Source organism: Papio anubis, chromosome 5 (assembly GCF_008728515.1).
Source record: "Papio anubis isolate 15944 chromosome 5, Panubis1.0, whole genome shotgun sequence".
NCBI classification, from domain to species: Eukaryota; Metazoa; Chordata; class Mammalia; order Primates; family Cercopithecidae; genus Papio; species Papio anubis.
Genome location: NC_044980.1, coordinates 143,983,902 through 144,011,594, shown reverse-complemented (window position 1 = coordinate 144,011,594; position 27,693 = coordinate 143,983,902). Strand labels below are relative to the sequence as shown.

Genomic DNA, 27,693 nt, shown 5'->3' with positions numbered 1-27,693 from the left:
TGTGAGCCACTGCGCCTGGCCTATTTTATTTTATTTTTAGGGTCATTTCCCAGGCTGGCCTCAATTGATTTTCCCATTTCAGCCTCTTGAGTAGTTGGGTCTACAAGTGTGCACCACCTCGCTCAGCTGCAGGATACTTTTAATAAGGAAGGGAGGCACGATTAGTAATTATGCCAGGGCAATAGGCACAAACCAGGAGAATCCCTTCTCCTCTGTGCACTCCTAGACAGCCATAAGACCTCATTGTCATTCCTAAAACACCCCAGGCACTCTCCTACCTTAGGACCTTTGCACTTCTTGCCCCTCTGCTCAGAGTTTCTTACCCAAGACCTACATGAGTTATGCTCCCTCACCTTGTTCAGCCCTTTGCCCAAATGTCACTTTCTAGGTGAGGCCCTCTCTGATCACCCAGTCTAAAATTGCAACCCTCCCCCTAGCTGACACTCTCCATTACCCTTGTCTGGACTTTCTCTATACCACTTTTTACTAACAGATACTTGATATATTTGTTTTGTTTATTGTCTGTCTCCCCCAGTCCCTCCAGATCATAAATTCCATGAGAAGAGAGATTGTAGTAAGTTTTCTACCCTAATATATTCCTAGCATGGAGAACAGTTTCTAGCATATATTAGGTGCTCAATAAATATTTTCTGAACAAATGATTTTTTCAAACATGACCTGCACTCCCTTCCAAATCACTGGCAGGCCGTACATGCCTCCTGTATAGAAATTCTGAGCAGGTGGCATTTGAACTGGGCCTTACAAGCCACTCTTCACCCCACCCAGGGAATATGGTAGCTGGATTATGCTCTGTTGGGCCTCACCTGCATCCCAGGATTCTGCAGCAGCTCATTGGCTGGGCAGCCTCCATTGTGAGGTAGCTCTGGTTTCTTCCTTGCCAAAGACAGACAAGCACTGAGCCTGGCCCCACGTCCAGGCACCAGGACCTCCAATTCAATGGTGCCTTCTTCCTCCCAGTCACACTGTTCACTTTGCCCTACAGCAGCAAGGGCTAAACTAGGAGAGGCCAAAAGCCCAGGCAAGTCCTGGTTGGGCAAGCAATTGCTAGGGGAACTGAGGACCACCCTGACTGAGATGGGTCTTTCATAAGTCCCCCAAGAGCTAGGTGAGGCATCATCAACATCACCTCTCCTGCCACCACCGCCTCCCTGATTCATGCACATCAGGCTTCAGCCAGCAGCACGCATCCTTGGGGTTAGGAGCCAGCATCTCAGGTTGGCAGCCATGGTTTCTCTGGAGACAGACCCATCAGAGGCTCATTCAGAGCCTTAACCCTGAGCCTCCACCACCTACCCACCGTGTTGAAGATGTCATTGCTTGGAAGGAACTACAACAGTGAGCTGAACTCCTTGGACAATAGATCTCAGTCCCCCTCGGAGAGCAGCAGCAGCATTACTTCAGAGAATGTCCATCCTGCTGGGGAAGCTGGACTATCGTAAGTGGCTGCACCGCCCTTCCAGGCCTGAGGTCAAACACTGCTGTTTTTGCAGCTCTGGACTTTGTCTTCCTTCGTCTGTCTCCTTAACACGCTTATTCCATTAACAGGAGATGCATGGATAAAAGATGAATCAGAATCTAAGGAGGTCAATCACTGTGGCTCTGGCTACTAGCCCTGTTTCCCAGTTTTTACGAAGAACCCAGCTAGAGTAGCCACATTCAACATGAGCAGCTAGTCTCCAGGAATAGTTTCCTATCTCAGGCTGCCTGCCCTTTCCTTCCTCTCTTTCTTCCACAGTCTCTGGCTACCTTCTTCTCCTCACACATCTGCCATTATTCTCTCTCCCTCTTCTCCCCAACCCCCCATGCTATCCATCCAGAAAACAAAAGGTGCTAACTCCAGGTCTCCACCTTTACTGCCCCAAACTCAGACACATGGAACTCTTCTCTCTGTTTTTTAAAATTAAATTAAATTTAATTTAATTTTAGGCTTCAGGATACATGTACAGGACGTGCAGGTTTGTTACATAGGTAAACGTGTGCCATGGTGGTTTGCTGCACCTATTAATCCATCACCTAGGTATTAAGCCCCACATGCATTAGCTATTTATCCTGATACTCTCCCTTCCCCCGGCCCCCATCCCCAACCAGCCCCAATGTGTGTTGTTCTCCTCGCTGTGTCCATGTGTTCTCATTGTTCAGCTCCCACTTACAAGTGAGAACATGCAGTGTTTGGTTTTCTGTTCCTTTGTTAGTTTGCGGAGTATACTGGCTTCCAGCTCCATCCATGTCCCTGCAAAGGACATGATCTCGACAGAACTCTTCTTCTAGGACTTACTGTCAATCAGACTGCTATCTGGTAACCATCAGATTGGTAATAACTGTGGACACAAAGAGATTATCAATGACAATCCCCAGTGTTGATAAGGATATCAGGAAATGCCCTCTCTCATCTTTTTGGGAAAAATTAAATTGGTATCTTTCTAGATGGCAACGTTGCATGTCAAATCCTAAAACGTCATTTGTATAAAACATACAAATATTTATTTGGCAAATACCGTCTGAAAGTCCACAACTCGTGCACGCACACAGAAAACTGACAGCAGTGGCTGCCTCTGGGGAAGAGAATTTGGAGGCTGAGAGAAAAGAGATTTATATTCACTTCATAAGGATTTGGATTATTGTGTTTCACCTTTCGAATTTTGTACTGTATCACAATCTAGGTTTTTAAAGTATAATGAAATATAAATAAATATACCCTTTGATTAATAATATCCCTTCTAGGAATTTTTTCTAATGAAATAATAGCATAAGTGACTGGGCACGGTGGCTCACGCTTGTAATCTCAACACTTTGGGAGGCTGAGGGGGGCAGATCACGAGGTCAGGAAATCGAGACCATCCTGGCTAACACCGTGAAACTCCATCTCTACTAAAAATACAAAAAAATTAGCCGGGCGTGGTGGTGGGCGCCTGTAGTCCCAGCTACTCGGGAGACTGAGGCAGGAGAATGGTGTGAACCCGGGAGGCGGAGCTTGCAGTGAGCCGAGATCGCACCACTGCACTCCAGCCTGGGCCACAGAGTGAGACCCTGTCTCAAAAAAAAAAAAAAAAAAAGAAATAATGGCACAAGTGTGCATAATTTTTATCAAAGTACTTGTTATAATGTAACCATCCAATGGGTTCACCTCCCCCGCTGCCTAGAGAGAGATGATTTATCAAGACAGGAATTGCAGTGGAGAAAGAGTAATTCACGCAGAGCCTGCTGTGCAGGAGACAGGAGTTTTGTTATCACTCAAATCGGTCTCCCAGAGCATTCGGGGATTAGAGTTTTTAAAGATAATTTGGTGGGTAGGAGCTTGGAAAGTGGGGAGCGCTGATTGATGAGGTTGGACATAGGGGCTCGAAGTGAGTTTTTCTTGTTGTTTTCTGTTCTTGGGTGGGATGGCAGAACTGGTTGAGCCAGATTACTGGTCTGAGTGGTTTCAGATGATGCATCAGAATGCAGGGTCTGCAAAATAACTCAAGCACCGATGTTAGGTTTTACAATAGTGATGTTATCCCCAGCAGCAATTTGGGGAGGTTCAGACTCTTGAAGCCAGAGGCTGTATGACCCCTAAACTGTACTTTCCAGTCTCATAGCTAATTTGTTAGTCCTGTAGAGGCAGAATGGCCACCAGGCAAGACGGGGGTCTTTTTGGGAAAGGGTTGTTATCAAGAGTCAAATCATGAAGTGAATTCCTTCCCAAAGTTAGTTCAGCCTATGTCCAGGAATAAACAAGGACTTCTTAAAGGTTAGAAGCAAGATGGAGTTGGTTAAGTCTGATTTCTTTTGCTGTCATAATTTCCTCAGCTATAATTTTGCAAAGGCAGTTTCAATAATATTGAAAACTTGGAAACGTTAAGAGAAAGGTTAACACATGGAACAAACATACAGTAGAATATGATACAGTCATTACAAGTGATGGAGGAAATCTACTGGACATGAAAATGTGTAGCACATTTATTCATACAGAAAATTAGTTGAGGATCCAGCATGTGTAGTGGTTCTCCTCATGTAAAATTCTGTGCATTTAGTGCAAATAAAGATGCCCAGAGGAATGCTAATTATAGTGTGTGGTTATGTTCAATTGGTGGGATTTTGGAACTTCCTTTTATAATAGCAATTGTGTAGTTTTCAAGAAAAAAATATAAACCAAATTTTTTAAGTCCCAGGAGAGCTCGCAACATCTATTTATGCTTCAAGGTCCAGATGAGTAATGCTGTCAGCTAAGGCGCAGTGGTTCCTCCAAAACTTTGTCTCACCTTTCCCACAAGATCGGATTCAAGTAGGGGCAAGACATTGGTGCTACCATGCAAAAGAAGTGAGAGACAAAGGGAAAAAGAGCAGAGGGTGGGAAATTGGACCACATCTTTTGGAGAAATTACTACTAAAGAATTGACAAATTACAGTTATCAAGAAATAAAAATTATCTCTCGGAAGTAAAGGGACAATGGGTGCCCCCCCCCATTCTTAGGTGAATAGACTGCCCAGCAGAAGTTAGGTCAATAGACTTCACTCAATAGATTGAAGTCACAGAAGTCCCCAACAGTCCACCTGTCCTCTCAATCCAACCCCTCTCTCAGGTCAGCCTTGAAGTGCAAACACCTGGTATAGCTTCTTGCAAGCCCCTTGCCATGACTCCCTAATGGATAAGGCAAAGAGACGTGAGCACTGTCTGTGCTGGACTCACTTGGGCAGTTGGTTTTGGCTGTCCTGGCCACCTGCAGACAATTTAAGTGTGGCACAAAGGCATCTCTGTCTTAGCCTGAGACTTCATCTGTATCTCCCAATGGCATCTTCAAGGTACCCTTTTGTTCTGGATGGAGGGGGCACTTCTACTTGCTTAAGCCAGCCCATGCTTGCCTTTTTCCTATCATCCCAATTCTTCTTCTTCTTGAAGGAGGCCCTTTCTAACAAGTGAGCACCATGAAGGCCAAACCAAAGGTGGCAGTGATGATGAGGATGATGATGACGATGATGATGAGACAATGATATGACGATGATGCTCATATCTGTGAAGCACTTCATGATTCCAGGATTCATCATGTTTTCACCTCTTTTGAGTCTTACAGCTTCCCTGGGACATAGGCAAGACCAGAATTGTTCTTCCTTTTTTGGCAGTGAAACAGGATCTAAGTAGCTAAGGGCTTCCCAAAGTAGTAACCAAACACCGTAGGTTAGCGGCAGAGCTAGACCTCAGAATTAAGTGCTCCTACCTCTGGGTTCAATGCTTGTGCATGTACTTTTTATTTAAGTTCCTTTTTGATTCTGTTCTCATGATCCTGCTCCCACTTTTCCTACCCAATCCACATCAGGATTGGAGCTGCCTGGGCAGGAGCTGCCAGCACAGGTGTGAAGAATATTTAGAACCCTAGGCCCTAGCACCCTGCTGGGACCATCATAAGTACTCTATATGCACAGTAACAATTGTTATTAAATTATTAAATTGTACCCAGTGCATAATGTGAATATATTATATAGCAATTCATGGATATATATATACACACACACACATATATATATAGAGAGAGAGAGAGACAGAGAGAGAGAGCGCACAAGCAGTTCATATTCACAATGAATATTGATTGAACAAATGAATGAAGGAATAAACTAAAACCAGTAAATATTCCATATATGGTAGATTTTTGTTTCTAGTGAGTTAATAAATAACCTGATGCCTCACTGTAGATTGAAGCAACTATTACTAATTTTTTCCATTGTCTATCTAACTGATAGACACGTATTAGGTTGCGATAAATGTTATTTGAGAGAATAACTCATGAAAGAAATCACTGGATGGATTAATGAACCAACCAGTACTAGAGTGTTATCCAGAATGGTAGCAATTTTTATTTCCTTTAGAGCCTAGTGTGTATTAAATATTCGTTGAGTCATTTGAACTAGCACCATCCCCAGATCAGATGTTCTAGGACAGACTCCTAGAACTGAAAGTTGTCTCCAAGTCCACCTCTTCAGGTTTTGTCCCTCTTCCTATCAGGCGCTCTGGAGATGCCAGAAGGAGGCTGAGCTTCTGGCCATGCTTCCCTTCCACTAACAGTAGCCTCTGTCTCCCTACTCTCCCCACCACAGGATGATGCAAACTTTGATCCACTTGTTGAAATGCAACATTGGCACAGGGCTCCTGGGGCTTCCCCTGGCCATAAAGAATGCCGGCTTATTGGTAAGAGGCATCTGTGGGATGGGAACTAGGTTTGCTCATTTGCAGAAGGGGGGTGATAGGTCCTGAAGGCCTTCAAACTGTTATCAATGGGCAATTTGGGGGTATCCTCTGCAATAGAAAATGTGCCTGTTGACATCAATCCCGTGGAGCCAACCTGGGTCCAACCTGAGCATCCCTGGAGGGGGCACACCATTACTCTTAAAGACTCACCATGCTCATCTGACTCTACTTTGCCACAATTCTCCCAACAGTCCTCCCCACTCCCTAGGATCACATGCAGCTCATTTCATCATTTGCATTAACAGCCCAATCCCTGCAGGCATTTGAGTGTGTGACTCTTGTTCCAAACTAAATGATGGCACATGAGAAAGTATCTTGGACACAAGGATAGACGCCTCCAACAATCCCACCAATCCACTCTCCCCACGCCAGCCTACCTCTGTCTCTTTTCCCGTGCTGTTCCTGCCCCCTCGTTTCTGTCTTTTTAAATTGCCTGCTCTCTAAAACTACTCTTTCCTACAATCATTAATGCCATCCTCACTTTGTGTTTTTCTGCCATTTACATCTACCTTACCTGGGATTCTTAAAGCACGTATGAAGATAAGACATTTATTTATTTGTTTGTTTGTTTGTTTGTTTATTTAGACAGAGTCTTGCTCTGTCACCCAGGCTAGAGTGCAATGGCGAGATCTTGGCTCACTGCAACCTCCGCCTCCCAGGTTCAAGTGATTTTTCTGCCTCAGCCTCCCAAGTAGCTGGGATTACAGGTGTGGGCCACCACGCCCAGCTAATTTTTGTATTATTTGTAGAGACAGGTTTTCATCATGTTGGCCAGGCAGGTCTCAAACTCCTGACCTCAGGTGACCCACCCAATTCGGCCTCGCAAGGTGCTGGGATGACAGGTGTGAGCCACCTCGCCCAGCCGACATGTTTATTTTTAATAGGCCCACCTTCCTCATTTAATTGAAAGCTCTGTGGGCAAAAACTGTCTAATTTCCCTTTGCACCTCCCCACAGTAGCCTCTGTAGGGACTGGCACACAGCAAGTTTCCATTAACATCTATTGAATGGAATTGATACCAAATATATAATTTCCATTTCGTTGCAGTGAATCTTTTCTTATCTCCAGACCTGGTAAGTGGCTCCCATGTCTAAAGAAGGCAAGACCCTTGCTTCCTCTGTCATGACTTCTGATCTTCAGTGGTTCCAACCCAGAGATGGGACTGTCCACTTTGGGATCCTCTGGGTTCTAGAGCTTCTGCAAAAACACATGGTCTTCAGCCAAACTATCTTTGCCAGGGTGGCATTTGCTTTTTAAGACAATGCTTTCATTCTTTGATGTTTGCTTCCTCAGAGTCATTAGATGATTTCTTTACCTTTCATCTCCCACCAGAACCTCTGGCCATGATTCGTCTGAGAAATATATTTATTGAGTACCTACCTACCCTGTGCATTTGTAGCCCCTAGGAATACAGAAGCAAACAAGATATGAAAGCCTTTGCTGCATGAAGCCTGCATTCCAGTGGAGTCGAGTGGTGCTCTTGACCCTCATTTGTGTCTTTGTGATAGGTCACATCTATAGAGACACAAGTGTTCAGAACAAAGGATGTGAGAGGGTCCCTCTTTATGCCCTTCTGATCACATCTGGAAGATATGATTAGTAATCAGCTCCACTTTTTAAAAGGAATTTGACAGATTAGACACACTACAGATAACAAATAATTGTCTGCCCCAAAATGTCAATAGGGCATCTGTTAATAAACTCGCACTACAGGAAGGGAACTGAGTCATAAGACACCTTGGTCCTCAATTATCTTGGAGGAAGGGAGGGCCAGGGTGTATCATATGAAATAAATTTACCACGAGGGACTCTAAACTGGTAGAACTCAAGGAAAATGAGAAAATGCATGGGCTGTGTGGGAAGGTAATGAGCTCTCTGTCACTGGAAGTATCCTAGCAGAAGCTGGGCAGCCACTCTACAGGGATGCTAAGAAGAGCATTCAAACTCTAGCATCTGGGAGCATGAGGACATTCAGGCTGGGTCTGTCATCCCAAAGACAGTTTTATTATGCAAGAGGCCCCAGCACCCAGACTGTGAGAGGGCCAGGGAATGGGAGTGATCATTTCTGGCTCACTTCCCCCTCTCTCCTCTCCCCTCCAGGTCGGTCCTGTCAGCCTTCTGGCCATCGGGGTCCTCACCGTGCACTGCATGGTCATCCTGTTGAACTGTGCTCAACACCTCAGTCAGAGGTCAGAGGCCTGCTTCTCTCCCATCCCAGCACTGGGGGCCCTCTGCGGGTGTGTTACACTTCTTTTGACCACTGACCCAATTGATTCGGCCACTGCTCCAGGTCACCTTGCTACCACTCTGGATTCTATGAAGGCAAGGAGAGCGTGACAAAGAGTCCCAATTAGAGACTCTAGGCACAGATCCAACACTGCTGCTAACAAGCTGGATGACTATCAAATTCCTGCATCCCTCTGAGCCCAAATCTCCTTACCTGAAAGCATTGAAAGTGATAAAAGATGCAAAAGCACTATATAAATTGCTCTATTTATTTGAGACATAGACTTCCTTCTCTTCCTTTTAGCCTCCCCACCCCCAACCTTCTCCCACTCCAATACCCACACCTTGTCAGGGTAATTTGTTTCATGCAATCGCCTTTCAGAACAAGTTAGTAACAGTAAAAAGCATACTTACTGAAAAGAAGCATTCACAATGATTTCAGTCATTATCAAAGCATACATATAATGATCAATGTTTACGTATTTGAAACTTTAATGCAAAAACAATTTCAGACAGAAAAGAGAAATGCAGTAAAAACAAAGAATGCAGAGATCCACAGCGCTCAGCTACTCCCAAGGCATGCAAAACTAAATAGGTCCTCGTAAATGTGAAGAAAGGCCTCAAAAGTCAAAGTAGGGACAGTAAATAAAACTCTCCATAAAGCCTAATTATCATAACCCACAGAGGTGTACCTGGAGTACATATCAGTCACACCTAACTCTCAGAGCACTTTCCTGCTCACAAAACGCTTTTAAGAGCATTTACTCATTCCGCAGTTAAATGTACTGTGCAATTACACTGTGGTTACCATGCCAAGAGCCTTGCAAGCCTTGTTTACTCCTCACAGTAAGCCTCTATGGTAGGCACTATTTTTATTCCCATTTTACAGATGAGTAAACTGAGGTTTAAATGCCTTGCCCAGGGTCATATCGCTGGGAAGTGGCAGAGCCGGTATTCAAAGACCTACTGTGACTCCACTGTTAATCATTTTGCAAATCTTCCCTTCCCTCAAGCCTTCTGGGATCATTATATCACCAGATAAGCTTCTGACATCAGGCCATTTCTGAAAGCCTTTCTCTGATTTTTTTTTTCTCTGATGACTTGTCTTTTATTTTTTCTAATATAGAGGTTGCAGAGTGATGCCCTAAGAGTTGGCTATGGCCTTCAGTTATGTTTTGGGGGATCTCCACAGTTTTATTCTTTAGTCAACCTTTAAACCCTGGAGATTTCGGCCAGGCACGGTGGCTCACACCTGTAATCCCAGCACTTTGGGAGGCCGAGGCAGGCAGACTACCTGAGGGCGGGAGTTTGAGACCAGCCTGACCAACATGGAGAAACCCCATCTCTACTAAAAATACAAAATTAGCCAGGCGTGGTGGCACATGCCTGTAATCCCAGCTACTTGGAAGGCTGAAGCAGTAGAATCACTTGAACCCGGGAGGCGGAGGTTTTGGTGAGCTGAGATCGCGCCATTGCACTCCAGCCTGGACAACAAGAGTGAAACTCCATTTCAAAAAAAAAACCTGGAGATTGCACATTCACAAAACAAAAAAAACTCTGCCTTCTTAATCAGTTAGACAACCGACTACCTCTGAACCTTCATTTTTTAGATGTGCTTCTAGAGGCAAGTCCTGAGCAATCCCTTTTACAATGGGACATGTATTCCGGTTTGCCACAGTCTCCACTGCTCCCTACTGTCTCATACTCAGCCCTGTCACCCACCAAATCACCAATACCTGTCTGATCCCATAGCTTTTAAATTTACAACCCTCAGATTTATATCCTTGCCAGTTCTATGCAAGGTGACCTCATTTGTATTAAAAATGCCTATCACAGTGAGCAGTAATAAAAATGCCGTGTTCTAGCACATCTCCATATCCATCTCTCACTGTCTCCTCCCCCAAAATCCAGACTGCATGTGAAGAAAACTGAGGCCCAGAGATCTCAAGAGACTGGCTCTACATGTCTGGCTACCTGAGGGTCATGTTGGGATTTAAACTCTGGCTTCTGAAGAAGGCTGGAGCCCTTCCTCTCTTCCACCTGTTCCCCTCAGTCCTGCAGTTTATGTTGTGCTTCCAGGATCTGGGCAACCTGCTGCTGTTTCCAATTGCTCCAGCCAAAGCTGTTTCTGCAGCAGGGCCTTCTCCACCCCTAAAAGGGTTGAGAAAGAGGGACAAGGGAAGAGGAATAGGCTGGAACTTACGCATCACATCCTACAGGGGTGCTGGGCAGGATCCCGAGTATCACCTTTGTGAGGGCTCTGGCCCAGGCCAGGATCTCAAATGCTCTGACACCCTCAGCAATGGGAAGGAGGGAATCACTGGCCTGGACACACTCACACCACCTCTTCCCTCCCTTCTCCTTTCCCCTCTATATCCCCTTTCCTGCTTTGCAGACCCACGTCAATGCACAGCTACCGTTTATTCAAGAAGACTAAATCCAATGACAGTCAGTTAAACATTTGTATTTAAAGGGATAACTGCAAAAAAAAAAAAAAGAGAAAAAAAAAGGCGAACTCCTGAAAGTTGTTAAAGTACATCACTGAAAAAATCGATAGAACGCTTCATGCTCACACACAAATACAGAACAATCACTCACTTTGGGAGAAAACTGTACCTTTAACAAAAATGTTTTAAACTATGCATTGTTTGTTCTTTCCCCCTAGACTGCAAAAGACTTTTGTGAACTATGGAGAGGCCACGATGTACAGCCTTGAAACCTGCCCAAACACCTGGCTGAGGACCCATGCAGTGTGGGGAAGGTAGGAGTCACAGATGTCCTAGTAGTAATAACAATCATCATCGTCACCACTTTTCTTTATTTCTACTTATACAGGTTTTAAATGAATATGCTGTTATTGTAAACAATCAAACAATATAAAGAATCACCCCGATAACCCCATCCCCCATCTCACTCTGTACCCATAAGGTAATTGTTGAAATCTAGTTAGTAAATATTCCTTTAGACTTTTTTCTCTACATGGACATCACTATATGTGTGTGAATGGAAGTACATAATTTACTTTCTATTTTCTTATACATTACTTAGGATAATTTTTGAAAATTTGATTTTTCATCTAACAATATGTCCCTATTTTTTCACGTTGGAACATATAAATGGACCTTATCTTTTGGTGGGGGGTTTGGGGACAGAGTTTCGCTCTTGTTGCCCAGGCTGGAGTGCAGTGGTGTGATCTCAGCTCACGGCAACCTCCCTCTCCTGGGTTCAAGCAATTCTCCTTCCTCAGCCTCCTGCGTAGCTGGGATTACAGGCGCCTGCCACCACATCTGGCTAATTTTTGTATTTTTAGTAGAGACAGGGTTTTCACCATTTTGGCCACGCTGGTCTCAAACTCCTGACCTCAGATGATCCGCCTGTCTCAGCCTCCCAAAGTGCTGGGATTACAGGTGTGAACCACTGCACCCAGCCAACCTCATTATTTTTTGAGGCTCACAATGTTCCCTAGTGTGGACGTATATCTGTTTCATTTGCTTATTCCCCTAAGGTGAACATTCAGGTTGTTCCCTGCCTTGATAAAAGTTAACGGTGTACAAAATGGTTTTCTATGTCTTAGCTACTCTGTTCATCTCAACAGCCTTGCGAGTTAGGCAGCATGGGTTTTTATTGTCCTGGAAATATGAGACTTATAAAGATAAAATAACAGGCCGGGCGTAGAGGCTCAAGCCTATAATCCCAGCACTTTGGGAGGCCAAGACGGGCGGATCACGAGGTCAGGAGATCGAGACCATCCTGGCTAACACGGTGAAACCCCGTCTCTACTAAAAAATACAAAAAACTAGCCGGGCAAGGTGGCAGGCACCTGTAGTCCCAGCTACTCGGGAGGCTGAGGCAGGAGAATGGCATAAACCTGGAAGGCGGAGCTTGCAGTGAGCTGAATCCGGCCACTGCACTCCAGCCTGGGCGACAGAGCAAGACTCTGTCTCAAAAAAAAAAAAAAATAGATAAAATAACATATCCAAAGACATGGACATTGATATGGGTGGAGCAGAGATTTGACCAAGAACCTAACATTGGAAACTTCCCCAGCAAAGTCCCTCAGGAGGTAGTGAATCACACTGTGGCTGCTAAGATTCCTTTGCAGCTCCTCTCTTGAGATTCTCAGTAGGTCATTGATCTCCTGATCAGGAGCCACTCTAATGATTAGATGACGTCATGATTAGGTGAGGTCATGAGAAAGTTGGAAACATTTAAAAAATATTTAAAGTAATAATTTGTCATCTTTAATTTACTAAGAGATATGTGAGGAGCTTGATTAAAAACTGCCCATTCTTTGGCCAGGTGCGGTGGCTCACGCCTCTAATCCCAGCACTTTGGAAGGCTGAGGCGGGTGGATCACCTGAGGTCAGGAATTTGAGACCAGCCTGACCAACATGACGAAACCCCATCTCTACTAAAAATAGGAAAATTAGCCAGGCATGGTGGTGGGTGCCTGTAATCCTAGCTACTCAGGAGGCTGAGGGAGCAGAATCGCTCAAACTCAAGAGGCAGAGTTTGCAGTGAGCTGAGACCACACCATTGCACTCCAGCCTAGGTAACGGAGCGAGACTATGTCTCAAAACAAACAAACAAACAAACAAAAAACTGCCCATTCCATGGAGGTAATGGTCATAAATGGATGCTCAAGCTGTTACAAGAATGGTCACTGGGAAACTTTATAAAGGGAGAATGCACTGATGCCACCTGACCCCATGTACTCATCTTAGCATCTCATATTTATATACATGACAGCTAGATATGGTGTGTCTCATAATAGCACACAGTAGGGAGTACAGAGTAGTACCACCTCTGAGATATTTCAAAAATAAAGTTGAAACCTCCATTCAATCAAATTCATTAGATCTAATATCCATTTATAGGAAGCACAGGGGATAGAGGAACAAGATAAATAACATCATGAGGAAGTCACCAACCAAATAGAAAAAATAGGATATACTACAGGACAAATGATCTGGTATCTTCAGCAGCAAACAAAAAATTAAAAGTTGTGAGGAAAAAATAAACAGGGCAAGGGGAATATAGCAATTTAAAAAACTTAAGAGACTTAACAAAATACAATGTGTAGACTTGTTTGGAAACTAACTGTAAGATAGATATTTTTGAGACAACTGGAGAAATCTGAATATGGACTGATTATTAGATGATATAAAGAAATTATTGGCTGGGCACAATGGCTCACGCCTGTTATCCCAACACTTTGAGAGGTCAAGGTGGGAGGATCTCTTGAGACTAGGAGTCAAGACAGCCCAGGATGTTGAGGCTGCAGTGAGCCATGATTGCACCACTACACTCTAGCCTGGGAAACAGAGTGAGATTCTGTCTCAAGAAAAAAAAAAAAAAAGAAATTATTGTTAATTTTGTAAGAGATGATGATGGTATAATGATTATACTTTTTAAAGTTATTGTCTATTAGAGCTGCATACTGAATTATTTACAGGTGAAATAATTTGGGATCTCTGACTTGCTCCAAATACACCGACAAATTAAGTATGTATGTGATGGGGCTGAAGAGATAGGGAACAAGTGGCAAAAAGTTCATTGTTGAAGCTGGAATGAGCACATGCGAATTCATTAAATTATTCTCGTTAAATTATCGTTATATTCATTAAATTATTCATTGCTTTTGTATATCTTTGAAAATCTTCATAAGATAGACAGAAAAAGATATTATTCTGAAGTCACATGTGTCACTGCCAAGATTCTGACACAATAGGCTGATATGAGAACCAGGAGTCCGTATTTTTAACATATGCCTCAACCAACAAATTGGTTGATACTACAAACCAATTTTGAAAAGCCCTTATCTAAACATTATAATCTAAGTAAAGGAAAATATTTTTGTTCTTTTGAAAAAATGCATCTCCAAATTTGGAATAATTTAAGAACCCAAAAGAGTAATGACAATAACCGAGTACAAGATATTAAATTTAGAAATAATTAATGTGAATCTGTTGTGATGCCAAAAAAAGAGGAGAAAAGAATATATCTCTCTGAAAAAACAGCTAATAAATTTAGAAGAAATGATAAATAGAATTAGAAAACCACGACCTTGCAACTACCAATGACATAATTGATTCAAGCAAGGAACATCAGTGAATGGTAAAACCCATGATTTGAGGAACAGGATAATCACTCCATCTCAAAGTTTTACCCCACAGATTACAAAGGGAAAATGTACATTTCCAATGGAAGATCTGGCAGTCACCAACAAAGCAGAACAACAGGATACCATGTGCCTCCCAATATGATGAAATAGAGATACAAAACTATCACCTCTGTAGTATTCTTGCTAAAAGTGCTCACCTGAATTTAATCATGAGGAAGCAACCGTACAAGCCCACAATGTGGGGCATTCTATAGACAATTGGCCTATACTCTCCAAACAAAGCCAATGTGATGAAAACACAAAAAGGTGAATGTCTATGGGACTGTTCTACATGAAAAAAAAAAGACTAGAGACATAGCCAAATGTAATATACAAACCTTCATTAGATCCCGAATTAAAAAATAAAATAGCTACAAAAGATACTTTAGAGAGAATTGGGGTAATACTAAGTCATTTTTATATAAGAGACTTGAGCATCTGCAGATTTTGAATTTGTTGGGGCTGCTGGATACCAATGAATGACTATATTTAAAATAGAAACTATATATATGAAGATATTGAAGTTGATTTTCTGGCTATTACAGTCTTAAGAGAAATACGTTGAAGTATTTAGGGTTTAAGTGTTAGGATACCTGCAATTGACATTTTTCTTTTTCTTTTCTTTTTTTTTTTTTTTATTTTTATTTTTTTGAGATGGAGTTCAGCTGTGTCGCACAGGCTGGAGTGCAGTGGCAAGATCTCAGCTCACTGCAACCCCCACCTTCAGGGTTCAAGCGATTCTCCCGCCCAAGCCTCCTGAGTAGCTGAGATTTACAGGTGCCTGCCACCACACCCAGCTAATTTTTGTATTTTTGGTAGAGACGGGGTTTCACCATGTTGGTCAGGTTGGTCTCAAACTCCTGACCTCAATGATCCACCTGCCTTGGCCCCTCAAAGTGACCTGCAATTGACTTTCAAATGATTCTGAAAAAAATTGCTTGTGTGTGTGTGTGTGTGTGCGCGTGTGGGGTGTGTGTGTGTGTGTATAGATGAATGAATACATATATACATATATATATGTAATGCAATTTGGGGCCAAAAATTAACAACTGCTACAATTTAGTTAAAGGGCACATGAATGTTAATTATACTATTCTTTCAACTTTTTGGCTTAAAAATTTTTCAAACTAAAAAAAAGTAGGGAAAATTTTAAAAATATTAAAAATAATTGTTTCAAATAATAAACTATTAAGAAATAATTGTTTGTTTCCTCCCTCTATCGGCCTCTTCCTTTCCTTCCCAGGTACACTGTCAGCTTCTTATTAATCATCACCCAGCTGGGCTTCTGCAGTGTTTATTTTATGTTTATGGCAGACAATTTACAACAGGTAAAGAGGCCTCTTCTGGGCGGAGTGGGAGAAAAGCAGACCTCCTGCTGCTGAGGTTACATTAGCAAACGTATTGTGTTAGGGTCATGGGAGGAGAGAGCTTCATTTTTACTCCTAGATCAGACCACTGTTGGGAGCTCTCTCAGTCCTGGGAACCACGTTTTGAAAGGATAGAGGAGCCAAAGTAACTTCTGAAGAGTGTAACCAGGGTAGAAAGAGAGGCCTGCAATCATGTCCAATCAGAAATCAATGATAATTGTTAGCCTGAAAAACACTGGTGACATTTACTTTGAGTATCTCAAGGTTGTCATGTAGAAGATGTCTAAATATACAAGGCCAACAAGCTGCCACCTTCCCCTCATTGCATTCCTATGAGACATTACAAATCAACCACAGTCTTCTTTCTTGGCTTTGCAGATTAGAGGGAGCATCCTTGGTTTTGTGCACCCAAACAACCAGAAATAACTGTGACAAGTATTGTAGATGGAATATTCAAGTAGATAGATACTGACCAATATTTAGAGCTTCCCAGATTTTAGGGCTATCTAAATTTGAAGATGATATTCTTGTGTAATGAATTCCCTTTCTCTGGTTGTATGAAAGAAACACATTTTGTAGATAAGAAAAGGTTTGGGTAGATAACAACCTCAAAGCCTTGAGATTTTATGATTCTAAGAGTTTCTGGTGGTCACAATCATAGGCACGACAGTTAGGGTTGCCCAATTTGGCAAATAATAATATATGACACCCAGTTACAATGGAATTTCAGATAAGTAGTGATTTTTTTTTACTATGAGCATGTCTTATGCAATATTTGGGACATATTTATACTAAGTTATGTTAATTACCTGAAATCGACTTGTAATTGGTGTCCTATGCTTTATGTAGCAACCACACTGCCTGTCATTGTGTGCTTTATGTCAGATGGTGGAAGAAGCCCACGTGACCTCTAACATCTGCCAGCCCAGGGAGATTCTGGCGCTGACCCCCATCTTGGACATTCGTTTCTACATGCTGACTATCCTGCCCTTCCTGATCCTGTTGGTGTTTATCCAGAACCTCAAGGTGCTGTCCGTCTTCTCGACATTGGCCAACATCACCACCGTGGGGAGCATGGCTCTGATCTTTGAGTACATCATGCAGGTCTGTGCCACAGGGAAGAAAGGATCAGGGTCCAGGCTCTCTGAAGCACTTGGGGAGTAGGGTTTGTTATCATGAAGCTGAGGAAGGTGATCCTCTGCTCTGAGCAGCCCCTGCCAACATGACATCTAGGAACACTTCTGTCCCACAAGTTGTAAAAGCTAACTATTATCATCATCATTGTCATCAACATCCTCATCATCATCATCGTTGTCGCATTGGATAACAATGAGTCATTCAACAAATAATTACTGAACACCTTCTGCAATCCAGGCATTGTGCAAAGGGCAAGGGACTCAGTGGTAAGTAAAAATAAATAGGGTGCCTGCTGTCATGGAGGCTGCATTTACTTGGAGAGATAAACATCAATCAAATAACCAAAAAAAATTGTAAAAGTGGTAGGTGGACAAAGGAAATACAGATGATAAAGGAATTTGATTTACTTGGTGCCAAATTATTTACATACATTAACTTATTGAACCTTCACAATACTACTTTGGAAGTAAAGCTGGCGCTCTGTATCCATGATTTCCACATCCATGGATCTGAACAATCACAAATGGAAACTATTGGGAGAAAAAAACACTAAAAACATACAACAATAAAACATCATGCAAATTAAGAAACAATTAGGTCTAACAACTATTGGCCAGGCACAGTGGCTCACACCTGTAATCCCAGTATTTTATGAGGCTGAGGTGGGAGGATTGCTTGAGTCCAGGAGTTCAAGACCAACTGGACAACATGGCAAAATCCCTTCTCTACAAAAAATTAAAAAATTAGTGGGGCATGATGGCTTGCACCTGTAGTCCTAGTTACTTGGGAAGCTGAGGTGGATGGATCACCTGAGCTCATGAGGTCAAGGCTACAGTAAGCTATGATCACACCACTGCATTCCAGCCTGGGTGACAGAGCAAGACCATCTCAAAAAAAAAAAAAAAAAATAGGTTATATGCAAATACTACACCATACACCATTTTATATCAGGGACTTGATCATCTGCAGATTTTGGTATCCACGGGAGGTCCTGGAACTAATGCCCCATGGAGACCAAGAAGCAACTATACTATCTTTATCCACAGTTTACAGACAAGGAAGTTGATAAAGTAATTTTTTCATGACTTTCAGACTGCCTGCCATGTCCATGCTCCATTATCACAGACCATAAAATCCCGCTATTATACTTTCATTTTCTTGAGTGAAAGTCTCTGGTGTTGTATTCATTTCCTATTGCTGTTGTGACAAATTACCACAAATCTAGTGGCTTGAAACAACACAAATTTATTTTCCAGTGCTTGAGTCTCGCTGGATTGAAATGAAGGTGCAGCAGAGCGGTATTCCTTTCTGGAGGGTCCAGGGAAGAATCTGTTCTCTTGTCTTCTCCAGCTTCGTAGAGGCTGCCTGTGTGCCTTGGTTTGGGCCCCCTTCCATCTTCAAAGCTAGCAGCCTCAAGCCAAGTCTTTCTCATGCTGCCTTCCCTCCGGTCTTCCCCTTCTGACTCCCTCTTCCACTTTTAAGGATGCTTGTCCCACCCAAATAATCCAGGATCATCTCCTTGTTTTAGGGTCAGCTGATTTGAAACCTTAATCCAATCTAAAAACTTAATTCTCCCTTGCCGTGTAACAAAACATACTCACAGGTTTTGGGGATTAGGATATGTACATCTTTGGGGAACCATTATTCTACTCACCATAGAAATCTATTAACATAATCATTCCCTCTAGATTCATGAGAGCTGCTATACTAACTAGTGGGCTGCACAGCCTTGAAAGAAGTGTGAGAGAGACACATTAGAGGACTGGGAAACAGGAGACCTGAATTCTTATCTGGGCTGTGCCACTGACTTGCAGAGTGGCCTTGGGCAATTCCCCTCTCCTCCATGTTCAGCTTTCTCCACATGTAGAGATGAGCAGGCTACCAGTAGCCAAAGGGTGGGACAACCCAAGTGTCCAAGTAAGTGACGAAAAGATGAACACAATTTGGTGTCTATACATACAGTGGAATATTATTCAGCCTTACAAAGTGAGGAGACACTGACACATACCACAATGTGGATGAACCTTGAGGACACTAAAGCTAAGTGAAATAAGCCAGGCACAGAAACGATAACTATTATAGGATTCCAGTTACATGAGGTACCTAGAATAGTCCAATTCATAGAGACAGAGAGTAGAGTAGGGGTTGCCAGGAGGCTGGGTAGTGGGGCATTATTACTTGATAGATAAAGAGTTTCAGTTTGGGGTGATGAAAATGTTCTGGAGATGGATGGGGTGACAGATACACAACAATGTGAATATTCTTCATGTTACTGAACTGTACACTTAAAATAGTTAAAACGGTAAATGTTATGTGTATTTTAGCACAATATAAATAAATAAATAATCATATTTAAAAGATTAGAAGGCTGACTGAGGTCTAGGTATCTTCTGATTTTCTCTGTTGAGGTCAGGTGTGACTGAGCTTTCCACCAGGCAAAGATTCAGGATGACTCTGGCACCGTAACAACACCAATGCGCTTCTCCCACTTTCTTTCAGGGGATTCCATATCCCAGCAACCTACCCTTGATGGCAAACTGGAAGACCTTCTTGCTGTTCTTTGGTACAGCCATCTTCACATTTGAAGGCGTCGGTATGGTAAGATTGATGGGGTACACACGAGTGGTCCCTAGTGCTCTTTACAGTGGCCAACTGTAGTTCCAGATGTCTAAATAAATAGTAGTTATGGAAAGTACAGACTCTGATCTTCTCCTGGTGAAGGGAAAGTCTGTACCCACATACAGGGTCCCTACTGCTCTAACATACCATGCTAAGCCTTGAAGACTGAGAATTTACTAATCAACCAAGACTAAGTAGGACATTCTTGCCAATAGAAAGCGTGAGAGAAAACGAAAGGAGTGTGGCCATGTGGAGAGGCCCCCTTCTGATTCTGGGTCCACCTGGGGAAGGACATCTGTGCGTGTATGGAAACCGTCTCCTTCACAATGGGCCACATCTCTTTCTACTTTTTCTTTCCCAACTTTTTTTTTCCCTCCAGGTTCTGCCTCTCAAAAACCAGATGAAGCATCCACAGCAGTTTTCTTTTGTTCTGTACTTGGGTATGTCCATTGTCATCATCCTCTATATCTTCCTGGGGACACTGGGCTACATGAAGTTTGGGTCAGACACCCAGGCTAGCATCACCCTCAACTTGCCCAATTGCTGGTATGTACTGCCCACCTCAGGTGAGATAGGGAGAGACACGGGATCTGTTCTGGTTGTCATAGCAGAGAGCACAGCGAATCATGCCCTGAGCCATGAAGCTGGTAACGCATCGCTGGAAGTGACATATGTCTCTCCTGCTCACACTGCATCAGTCAACGCAAGCCACATGGCCGCACCTCACTCCAAAGGGGCAGGGAAGTGCAATTCTGCCATGTGCCTGGCAGTATTTGGTGGACAGCACATATAACTGCTGTGCCCCCTGATGCAGTGACAGTGGGGATTAATTGGATGAATACACAGATAATGCTTAGAAAAGTGCTTAGCACATGGTAAGCATTCATGAGTGTTAGCTATTATCATTGTTATGCATCCCCACAGCCTTCATTTTTCCAAGGTGAGTAGGATGATGGTGCATTTATTTCCCACAAACCTGAAGCTGTAGAACGAGAAAAATGTAACCATCCCCACCCACCTTGCTGTGTTATGGTGATGACTAAATGAGACACTAAATGTGGAATTTCTTTGAAGTTGTGCCTTATTTTACGCAAGCCATCATCCTAATATGCTGTTCTTGTTCTAGGCAATTTGGGCTGCCACTAGCTACCTTGGACAGGGCACTTTCCTTCCTGGGACCTCAGCTAGAAAATGTGGGCATTGAACTCCATCAGGACTTCACACCTGCTGGTGTGAACCTCACTAGTCATCAGGTTCTCCAGGAAAGCCTTAAACAAATATACCTTCCCAATAAGAAAAAGACCAACAACCCAATGAGAAATGGGCAAAGGGCAGAACAGGTATTTCACAGGCAAATAAAAAAAAATGGCCAGCTGGCCAGATAAAGAGATGCTCAGAAAGATAATAGAAGGCCAGGTGCAGTGGCTCACACCTGTAACCCCAGCACTTTGGGAGGCTGAGGCGGGTGGATCACCTGAGGTCAGGAGTTCGAGACCAGCCTGGCCAACATGGTAAAACCCCATCTCTACTAAAAATATCAAAATTAGCTGGGCATGGTGGCATGAGCCTATAATCCCAGCTACTCAAGAGGCTGAGGCAGGAGAATTGCTTGAGCCTGTGAGGCGGAGGTTACAGTGAGCTGAGATCGTGCCATTGCACTCCAGCCTGGGTGACAAAAGCGAGAATCCATCTTAAAAAAAAAAAAAAAAGGAAAGAAGAAAGAAAGAAAGGAAAGAAAGAAAGAAAGAAAGAAAGAAAGAAAGAAAGAAAGAAAGAAAGAAAGAAAGAAAGAAAGGCAAGTTAAAAAAATAAATACAAGGGCAAAGATGCATGTATCAACACAGTTTAGACAAGGACGTGGGAAAGCAGGTCTTTTAATTCACTAGGATAGCAAATGGGCAATATGTCAATAGCTATCAAAATTTTAAATCACGTAGGCTTTTACCCAGCATTTTGACTTCTAAGCTTGTATATTATATATGCATTAATATATGTACAAGGATAGTCTGTGCAGCATAGTTTACTTGGGAAAAGTCTAAGCACAATCTAAATATTCATTAATTGGTGACTGATTTTTAAAATTATTGCATATCCATGCAATTGGCATACCAACCAGCTATTAAATAGAAGAGCCAGATCTATGTGTACTGGCAGGGAACAATCTTCAAGACATACTAGATGAGACGGCCAAGAGTGGTGGCTCACGCCTATAATCCTGGCACTTTGGGAGGCTGAGGAGGGTGGATCACCTGAGGTTGGGAGTTCACAATTAGCCAGACCAATATAGAGAAACCCCATCTCTACTAAAAATATAAAATTAGCTGGGCGTGGTGGTACACACCTGTAGTCCCAGCTTCTCAGGAGGCTGAGGCAGGAGGATTGCTTGAATCCAGGAGGCAGAGATTGTGGTGAGCTGAGATCACACCATTGCATCGATTCTCGGCCTTTTGGCTAAGATCAAGTGAGATCGTTCCATTGCACTCCAGCCTGGGCAATAACAGCAAAACTCCATCTCAAAAAAAAAAAAAAAGAAAGAAAAAGAAAAGAAATACTGGGTGAATAAACGAAGAGTCTACATGTGTATATGCATATGTGTGTGCATGTCTGTGTGCATGGATGTGCATGGATGTTCCTACATTCTGTATGAGCATGTGCAAACACCAATCATTTCTAGAAGGGCCACAAGAAAACTCTGAGTGGTTGCCTATGGAAAGGGAAACTAGAAGCTAGGAATCAAGGGTGGGAGGAATGCTTTTCACTGTATGACTCTTGTACCATGAGTTTTACTCTATGCATATATTGTCTTGTTTGTTTGTTTGTCTGTTTGAAACAAACTCTGTTGCCCAGGCTGGAGTGAGTGCAGTGGTGCGATTTCAGCTCACTGCAACCTCTGCCTCCTGGGTTCAAGCAATTCTCCTGTCTCAGTCTCCTGAGTAGCTGGGACTACAGGTGCACGCCACCACGCCCAGCTAATTTTTGTATTTTTAGTAGAGATGAGATTTCATCATATTGATCAGCCTGATCTTGAACTCCTGACCTCAGGTGATCCACCTGCCTCAGCCTCTCAAAGTGCTGGGATTACAGGAGTGAGCCCCCACGCCCACCTATTGTCTTTTAAAAAATTAAAAAAGAAGAGGCATAGATTCCTGAGCTGCAAGCCTACTGACTCAGAATCTTCGCAATATGCATTTTTAATAAGCTTCCCGGATGGCCCTGATGTCCAATCTGGCCTGAGTCATCCAACATTAGTCAGTTCTATAACTCAGTGACAAGTACAGATTGAGTAACCCTTATCCAAAATGCTTGGGACCAGAAGTGTTTTGGATATTGAAGCATTTCAGATTTTGGATTTTTGGATTAGCGATACTCAACCCATACCACCTTCTGAGCAGTAAGTGAGTCCTCAATGGCCCTTCTGGGAGCCATGTCACATTCCACATCCTATTCATGTGTCTGCAGGTTGTACCAGTCGGTCAAGCTGATGTACTCTATCGGCATCTTCTTCACCTATGCCCTCCAGTTCCACGTCCCAGCTGAGATCATCATCCCATTTGCCGTTTCCCAAGTGTCAGAGAGCTGGGCACTGTTTGTAGACCTGTCTGTCCGCTCAGGCTTGGTCTGTCTAACCTGTGAGTAGCATAAAAGGGCACTCTTTACCCAAAGCTATGACAGAGAGCCACACTGGTGCCCACCCCACCATCATTGGATCTGCCACTTGCCTTCTTTGTGACCTAGGGCAAGATATTTCACCTCCCTGGACCTCAATTTTTCCACTTGAAAAAATAAATGGGCTTAACACAATTACCACACAGTAAATGTTACAGTCATGTCTACTGCCTACACATAGAAAATAGATGCTGGCTGGTTTGCAGAAGAAGTATCATTCATTCAATCCTATATGTCAGGCACTGTACTGACATTATCTAATACTGATGATAATGTAACAATATATTACCATTAGGGGGAACTGTGGCCCAGATAAATTAAGTAACATGCCCAAGTCATTCACACTAAGTGACAAAGCTGGGATTTGAACACAGATTGTGCAGCACCAATGCATCTGTTTTTCATGGTGCCATATTTCTTCTTATCATAAATTATGAACAAGTCCCATATCATAAAGTAGGTTTAACTGAAGGGAAAAATCCCAATGGGACTAATTTTTTAGAGTCTTGGAGATTATTTATTTATTTGTTTATTTATCTGAGACAGAGTCTCGCTCTGTTGCCCAGGCTGGAGTGCAGTGGTGCTATCTCGGCTCACTGCAACCTCTGCCTCCCGGGTTCAAGCAATTCTCCTGCCTCAGCCTCTTGAGTAGCTGAGATTACAGGCACCTGCCAACATGCATGGCTAATTTTTGTATTTTTAGTAGAGATGGGGTTTCATCATGTTTGCCAGGTTGGTTTCGAAATCCTAACCTCAAGTGATCTGCCTACCTCAGCCTCCCAAAGTGCTAGGATTACAGATGTGAACCACCGCACCCGGCCAGAGATCATTTTTGGGGTGTACTCTTCTCTCCTCCCTCCCTTCCTTTCTTCGTGTTCCTTTCCATTCATTCATTCACTCATTCATGAGCACTGTTGTAGTGTTTGGGAACCTCATGAAAAGGGCTGGGGAACTCTTTCTTTGGAACATGTCTAGACAGAGGATCACAAACGATGACCCATGAGGAATGAGCAAAACAACAAGGGATGTTTTGCCTGGAGAAGCAGAGGCTCAGGAAATTTCCATATTTCTCCTTAAACACCTGTGGGATTATTGTAAAAGTGAAGGAAGAAATTTAGTCTTCGAGGCTCCAGGAGTCAGAATTTAAAGTCGTTGAAGGAATCAAGTCTCAGTACGGGGTCAGGAGAAACTATGCAACGCTTGGAGCTGTCTGGAAGAACATACTATCAGATAACAAGCTTTAAATGACTGGCGTTTTATGAGCAGAAGCAGCAAAAACCTACTTGGTTTGAGGTGTTAGAGTTCACAATCTGTGCCAAGACATCTAGAGGCTGTAAATAATATTGCTTGCAATCATTCCTACTGGGAAGGGTGTACGTTGACAAGAAAGTCTGAGGAGCCTCTGAGTATCGGGGAATGCATGACTAGAGACAACTGACCTTATAATGACATGCCCTGCTTTTGATATATGCTGAATGTCCCATTCTTCCTCCATTATTCATCCATCAATTCTATTATCCTTTATTCATTCAACAATCATTTGTTGAGCACCTACTACATGCCTGGCATTGTGCTAGACACAAGGGATACAATGATGAATAAAGAAGAAGATGTAGCTTCTGCCTTCACAGGACCTACAGTTGAGTGGCAAATATATGCAAGGAAATAATTACAGCACATTGCAATGATTGTTAAGATGGGACATCATGATGCTCTGTATGATGGTTAAGATCGAAAGTAGAAGACACTCTCTACATGTAAGAGGGTCTTATAACTAAGCCTGGTTGGGTCAGGGAGTCCTCTCCAGTGGAGTGACACTTCAGTGAAGACCTAAATGATAAGTAGGAAATAGATGGAGGAGTGAAGAATGTACCACCGGAAGGGAACAGCCTGTGCACAGACCTGAGGCAAGTATTGCCTATGGCCCCTTTGGAGAAGTGGAGAGTACTGAGAGATGAGGTCAGAGCTTCGTCAGGCTCAAGTCCTAAGGGTCATTGTGCTAAGGAGTTTGGGCCATGGGGAGCCATGGAAAGGCACTGAGCAGAGGATTGACATGACCAGAATGGAGTGTAAGACCTTCCTCCAGTCCACCTTGCATTATAGCTTTTCTTGCATATATCTTCTCTACCCCCTGGTAGTGAGCTTTCCTGGAAGACTGATGCTGAGTTTTCTCTGTAAGCAGCTTATTAAGCATCGGATGAAGGAAAGCTGTGGACAGGGACTTTCCATCAGAAGGGTAATGCACTCCTAGCCGTGAGAGTCTGTGAGTCTCTCTCATGCTCAGATTGGATGTGTCAGAGCAATTTCAGAAAGAGGTGATTTTTTTAAAGATCCAGCAAGCTCGTATGGATGCTTTCCAGAACAGGCTTTCTCTATTTTGTTCACAGGAAAATCATATGATTGGAATATTTAACGTAATGGATATCCCAACTACACTGATTTGATCTTTACTAATTATATAAATATACTGAATTATCACACGTACCCCAAAACTATGTACATATATTATACATCAATGTAATAATCGTTTTAAAATAATAAATTTGCATAAAATTAAATCATATAAATTATATATTTACTCATTCAAACATTATTGAAATTGGACTCCCTTGGAAAATCTGTGATACTATATGTTCACCATGTGTATAAGAGACGGAAATTTAGGAGTGTGAAGAGAAGAGAGGGATGGGGGTTGGATAGCTAATGCTCTCTTCGTGTTTTATGGCCTGCTTCATTACTATGATCCTATTAAGAACAGAAAAATAAATGGTTGAGGTTGGGCGCGGTGGCTCACGCCTGTAATCCCAGCACTTTGGGAGGCCGAGGTGGACGGATCATGAGGTCAGGAGATGGAGACCATCCTGGCCAACACGGTGAAACCCTGTCTCTACTAAAAATACAAAAAAATTAATTGGGCGCCATGGAGGGCGCCGATAGTCCCAGCTACTCTGGAGGCTGAGGCAGGAGAATGACTTGAGCCCGGGAGGTGGAGCTTGCAGTGAGCCAAGATCGCGCCACTGCACTCCAGCCTGGGCGTCAGAATAAGACTACATTTCAACAAAAAAAAAAAAAAGAGAGAAAAAGAAAAATAAGTGGTTGATATTCGGACAGAGCAGAAGCATCTCTCATTTTTTTTATCCATCCTTGCTTCTAGACAAAAGCTGTATTACATAGATACTACAAACGTTGGTTCTGAGCCTGGGCAAGAGTCAAGCACTTATTGAGCACCTACTGTGTACCAAGTTATTTCTTACACATGAGAGACAGCATAGTAGAGTGAAAAGGACCTTAGATCGGGCATCCCAGTGGATTCTCATCTCAGCTCTGTGTGACCTTGAATAAGTCCTGTTTCTTCTAGAGCTCTAGATTTCCCCATCTGTACAGTGAGGAGGTTATAACAGATGAGTGGTAGAGGAGCCCTTCCAATAAAGATTATAGGTTAAAAAAAATCCAATAGATAAAATATAAAAGGAGAGCATCTGTATTAGTAGTTAAGACAGGGGTGGGAGTTGCCTGACCTCTCCAAACCTGCAGTAGGCTCCCTCTCACCTCTCCAAAGTGGTCGCTTAGGTATCTGTGAAATTCTAGGACTCCAAAGCAATGGCTTGTTTCTGAGCTGCCTTTTTGCAGGCACATTCAGTGATTCTAAATTTCTCCTTTCGTTGCAGGTGTCTCAGCCATCCTCATCCCCCGCCTCGACCTGGTCATCTCCTTGGTGGGCTCCGTGAGCAGCAGCACCCTGGCCCTCATCATCCCAGCCCTCCTGGAGATCGTCATCTTTTACTCTGAGGACATGAGCTGTGTCACCCTTGCCAAGGACATCATGATTAGCATCCTGGGCCTTTTAGGGTGTATATTTGGGACATACCAAGCCCTCTATGAGTTGACCCAACCCATCAACCATTCCATGGCCAACTCCACAGGTGTCTATGCATAATTATCTGTTTTTACGCTAATAGCTCTCCCTTCTTCCCATCCCCAGTTTGACTTCCATGTGGATGTTATATACCTTCATCAAATCCCAACATCTCTATATTAATTAGTGGCTTCTTTATCTTTCCAAGAGAAATGCAGATGAGAAAAGTTAGCACTGATGTCTCTCAGGTTACACCTTTTTTGTTTTATATTTTTTGGATGGCCTTTTGTACCTCTGAACCAAAATTAGATTCAACTATTCATATTATCAGCCTCATTTTATGGAAAAGGGATGCCACTTATCCCAAGAGCCCTTGAAACAGAGACCAAGCATAAATACAAAAGTAATGTTTTCTCCA

General features: G+C 43.0%; 1 protein-coding gene across 6 annotated transcripts; it reads left to right on the top strand.

Annotated features, from left to right (window-relative positions):
- Positions 1-51: 51 nt before the first annotated feature.
- SLC36A3 (solute carrier family 36 member 3) lies at positions 52-27,693 on the top strand. Of its 6 annotated transcripts, none has more exons than XM_009209424.4 (10): positions 55-1,456; positions 6,091-6,181; positions 8,342-8,430; positions 11,133-11,228; positions 15,874-15,958; positions 16,847-17,101; positions 19,634-19,732; positions 20,133-20,299; positions 23,213-23,382; positions 27,088-27,693. In XM_009209424.4, the coding sequence occupies exons 1-10, from the start codon at positions 1,329-1,331 to the stop codon at positions 27,354-27,356; spliced, it is 1,449 nt and encodes a 482-aa protein (XP_009207688.2). In that variant the 5' UTR covers positions 55-1,328; the 3' UTR covers positions 27,357-27,693. The 6 variants fall into 6 exon arrangements, with proteins under 6 accessions (XP_009207689.2, XP_009207691.2, XP_009207688.2 ...); XM_003900391.5 differs by having other exon boundaries at positions 56-1,456; positions 16,883-17,101; XM_009209427.4 differs by lacking the exon at positions 23,213-23,382 and having other exon boundaries at positions 54-1,456; positions 20,133-20,193.

Coding starts and splice junctions, on each gene's coding strand:
- SLC36A3 (XM_009209424.4), top strand. CDS start 1,329: ATGTCATTGCTTGGAAGGAACTACAACAGTGAGCTGAACTCCTTGGAC. Junction 8,431..11,132: donor GCTCAACACCTCAGTCAGAG/GTCAGAGGCCTG, acceptor CTTTCCCCCTAG/ACTGCAAAAGACTTTTGTGA. Junction 15,959..16,846: donor TGGCAGACAATTTACAACAG/GTAAAGAGGCCT, acceptor TGCTTTATGTAG/CAACCACACTGCCTGTCATT.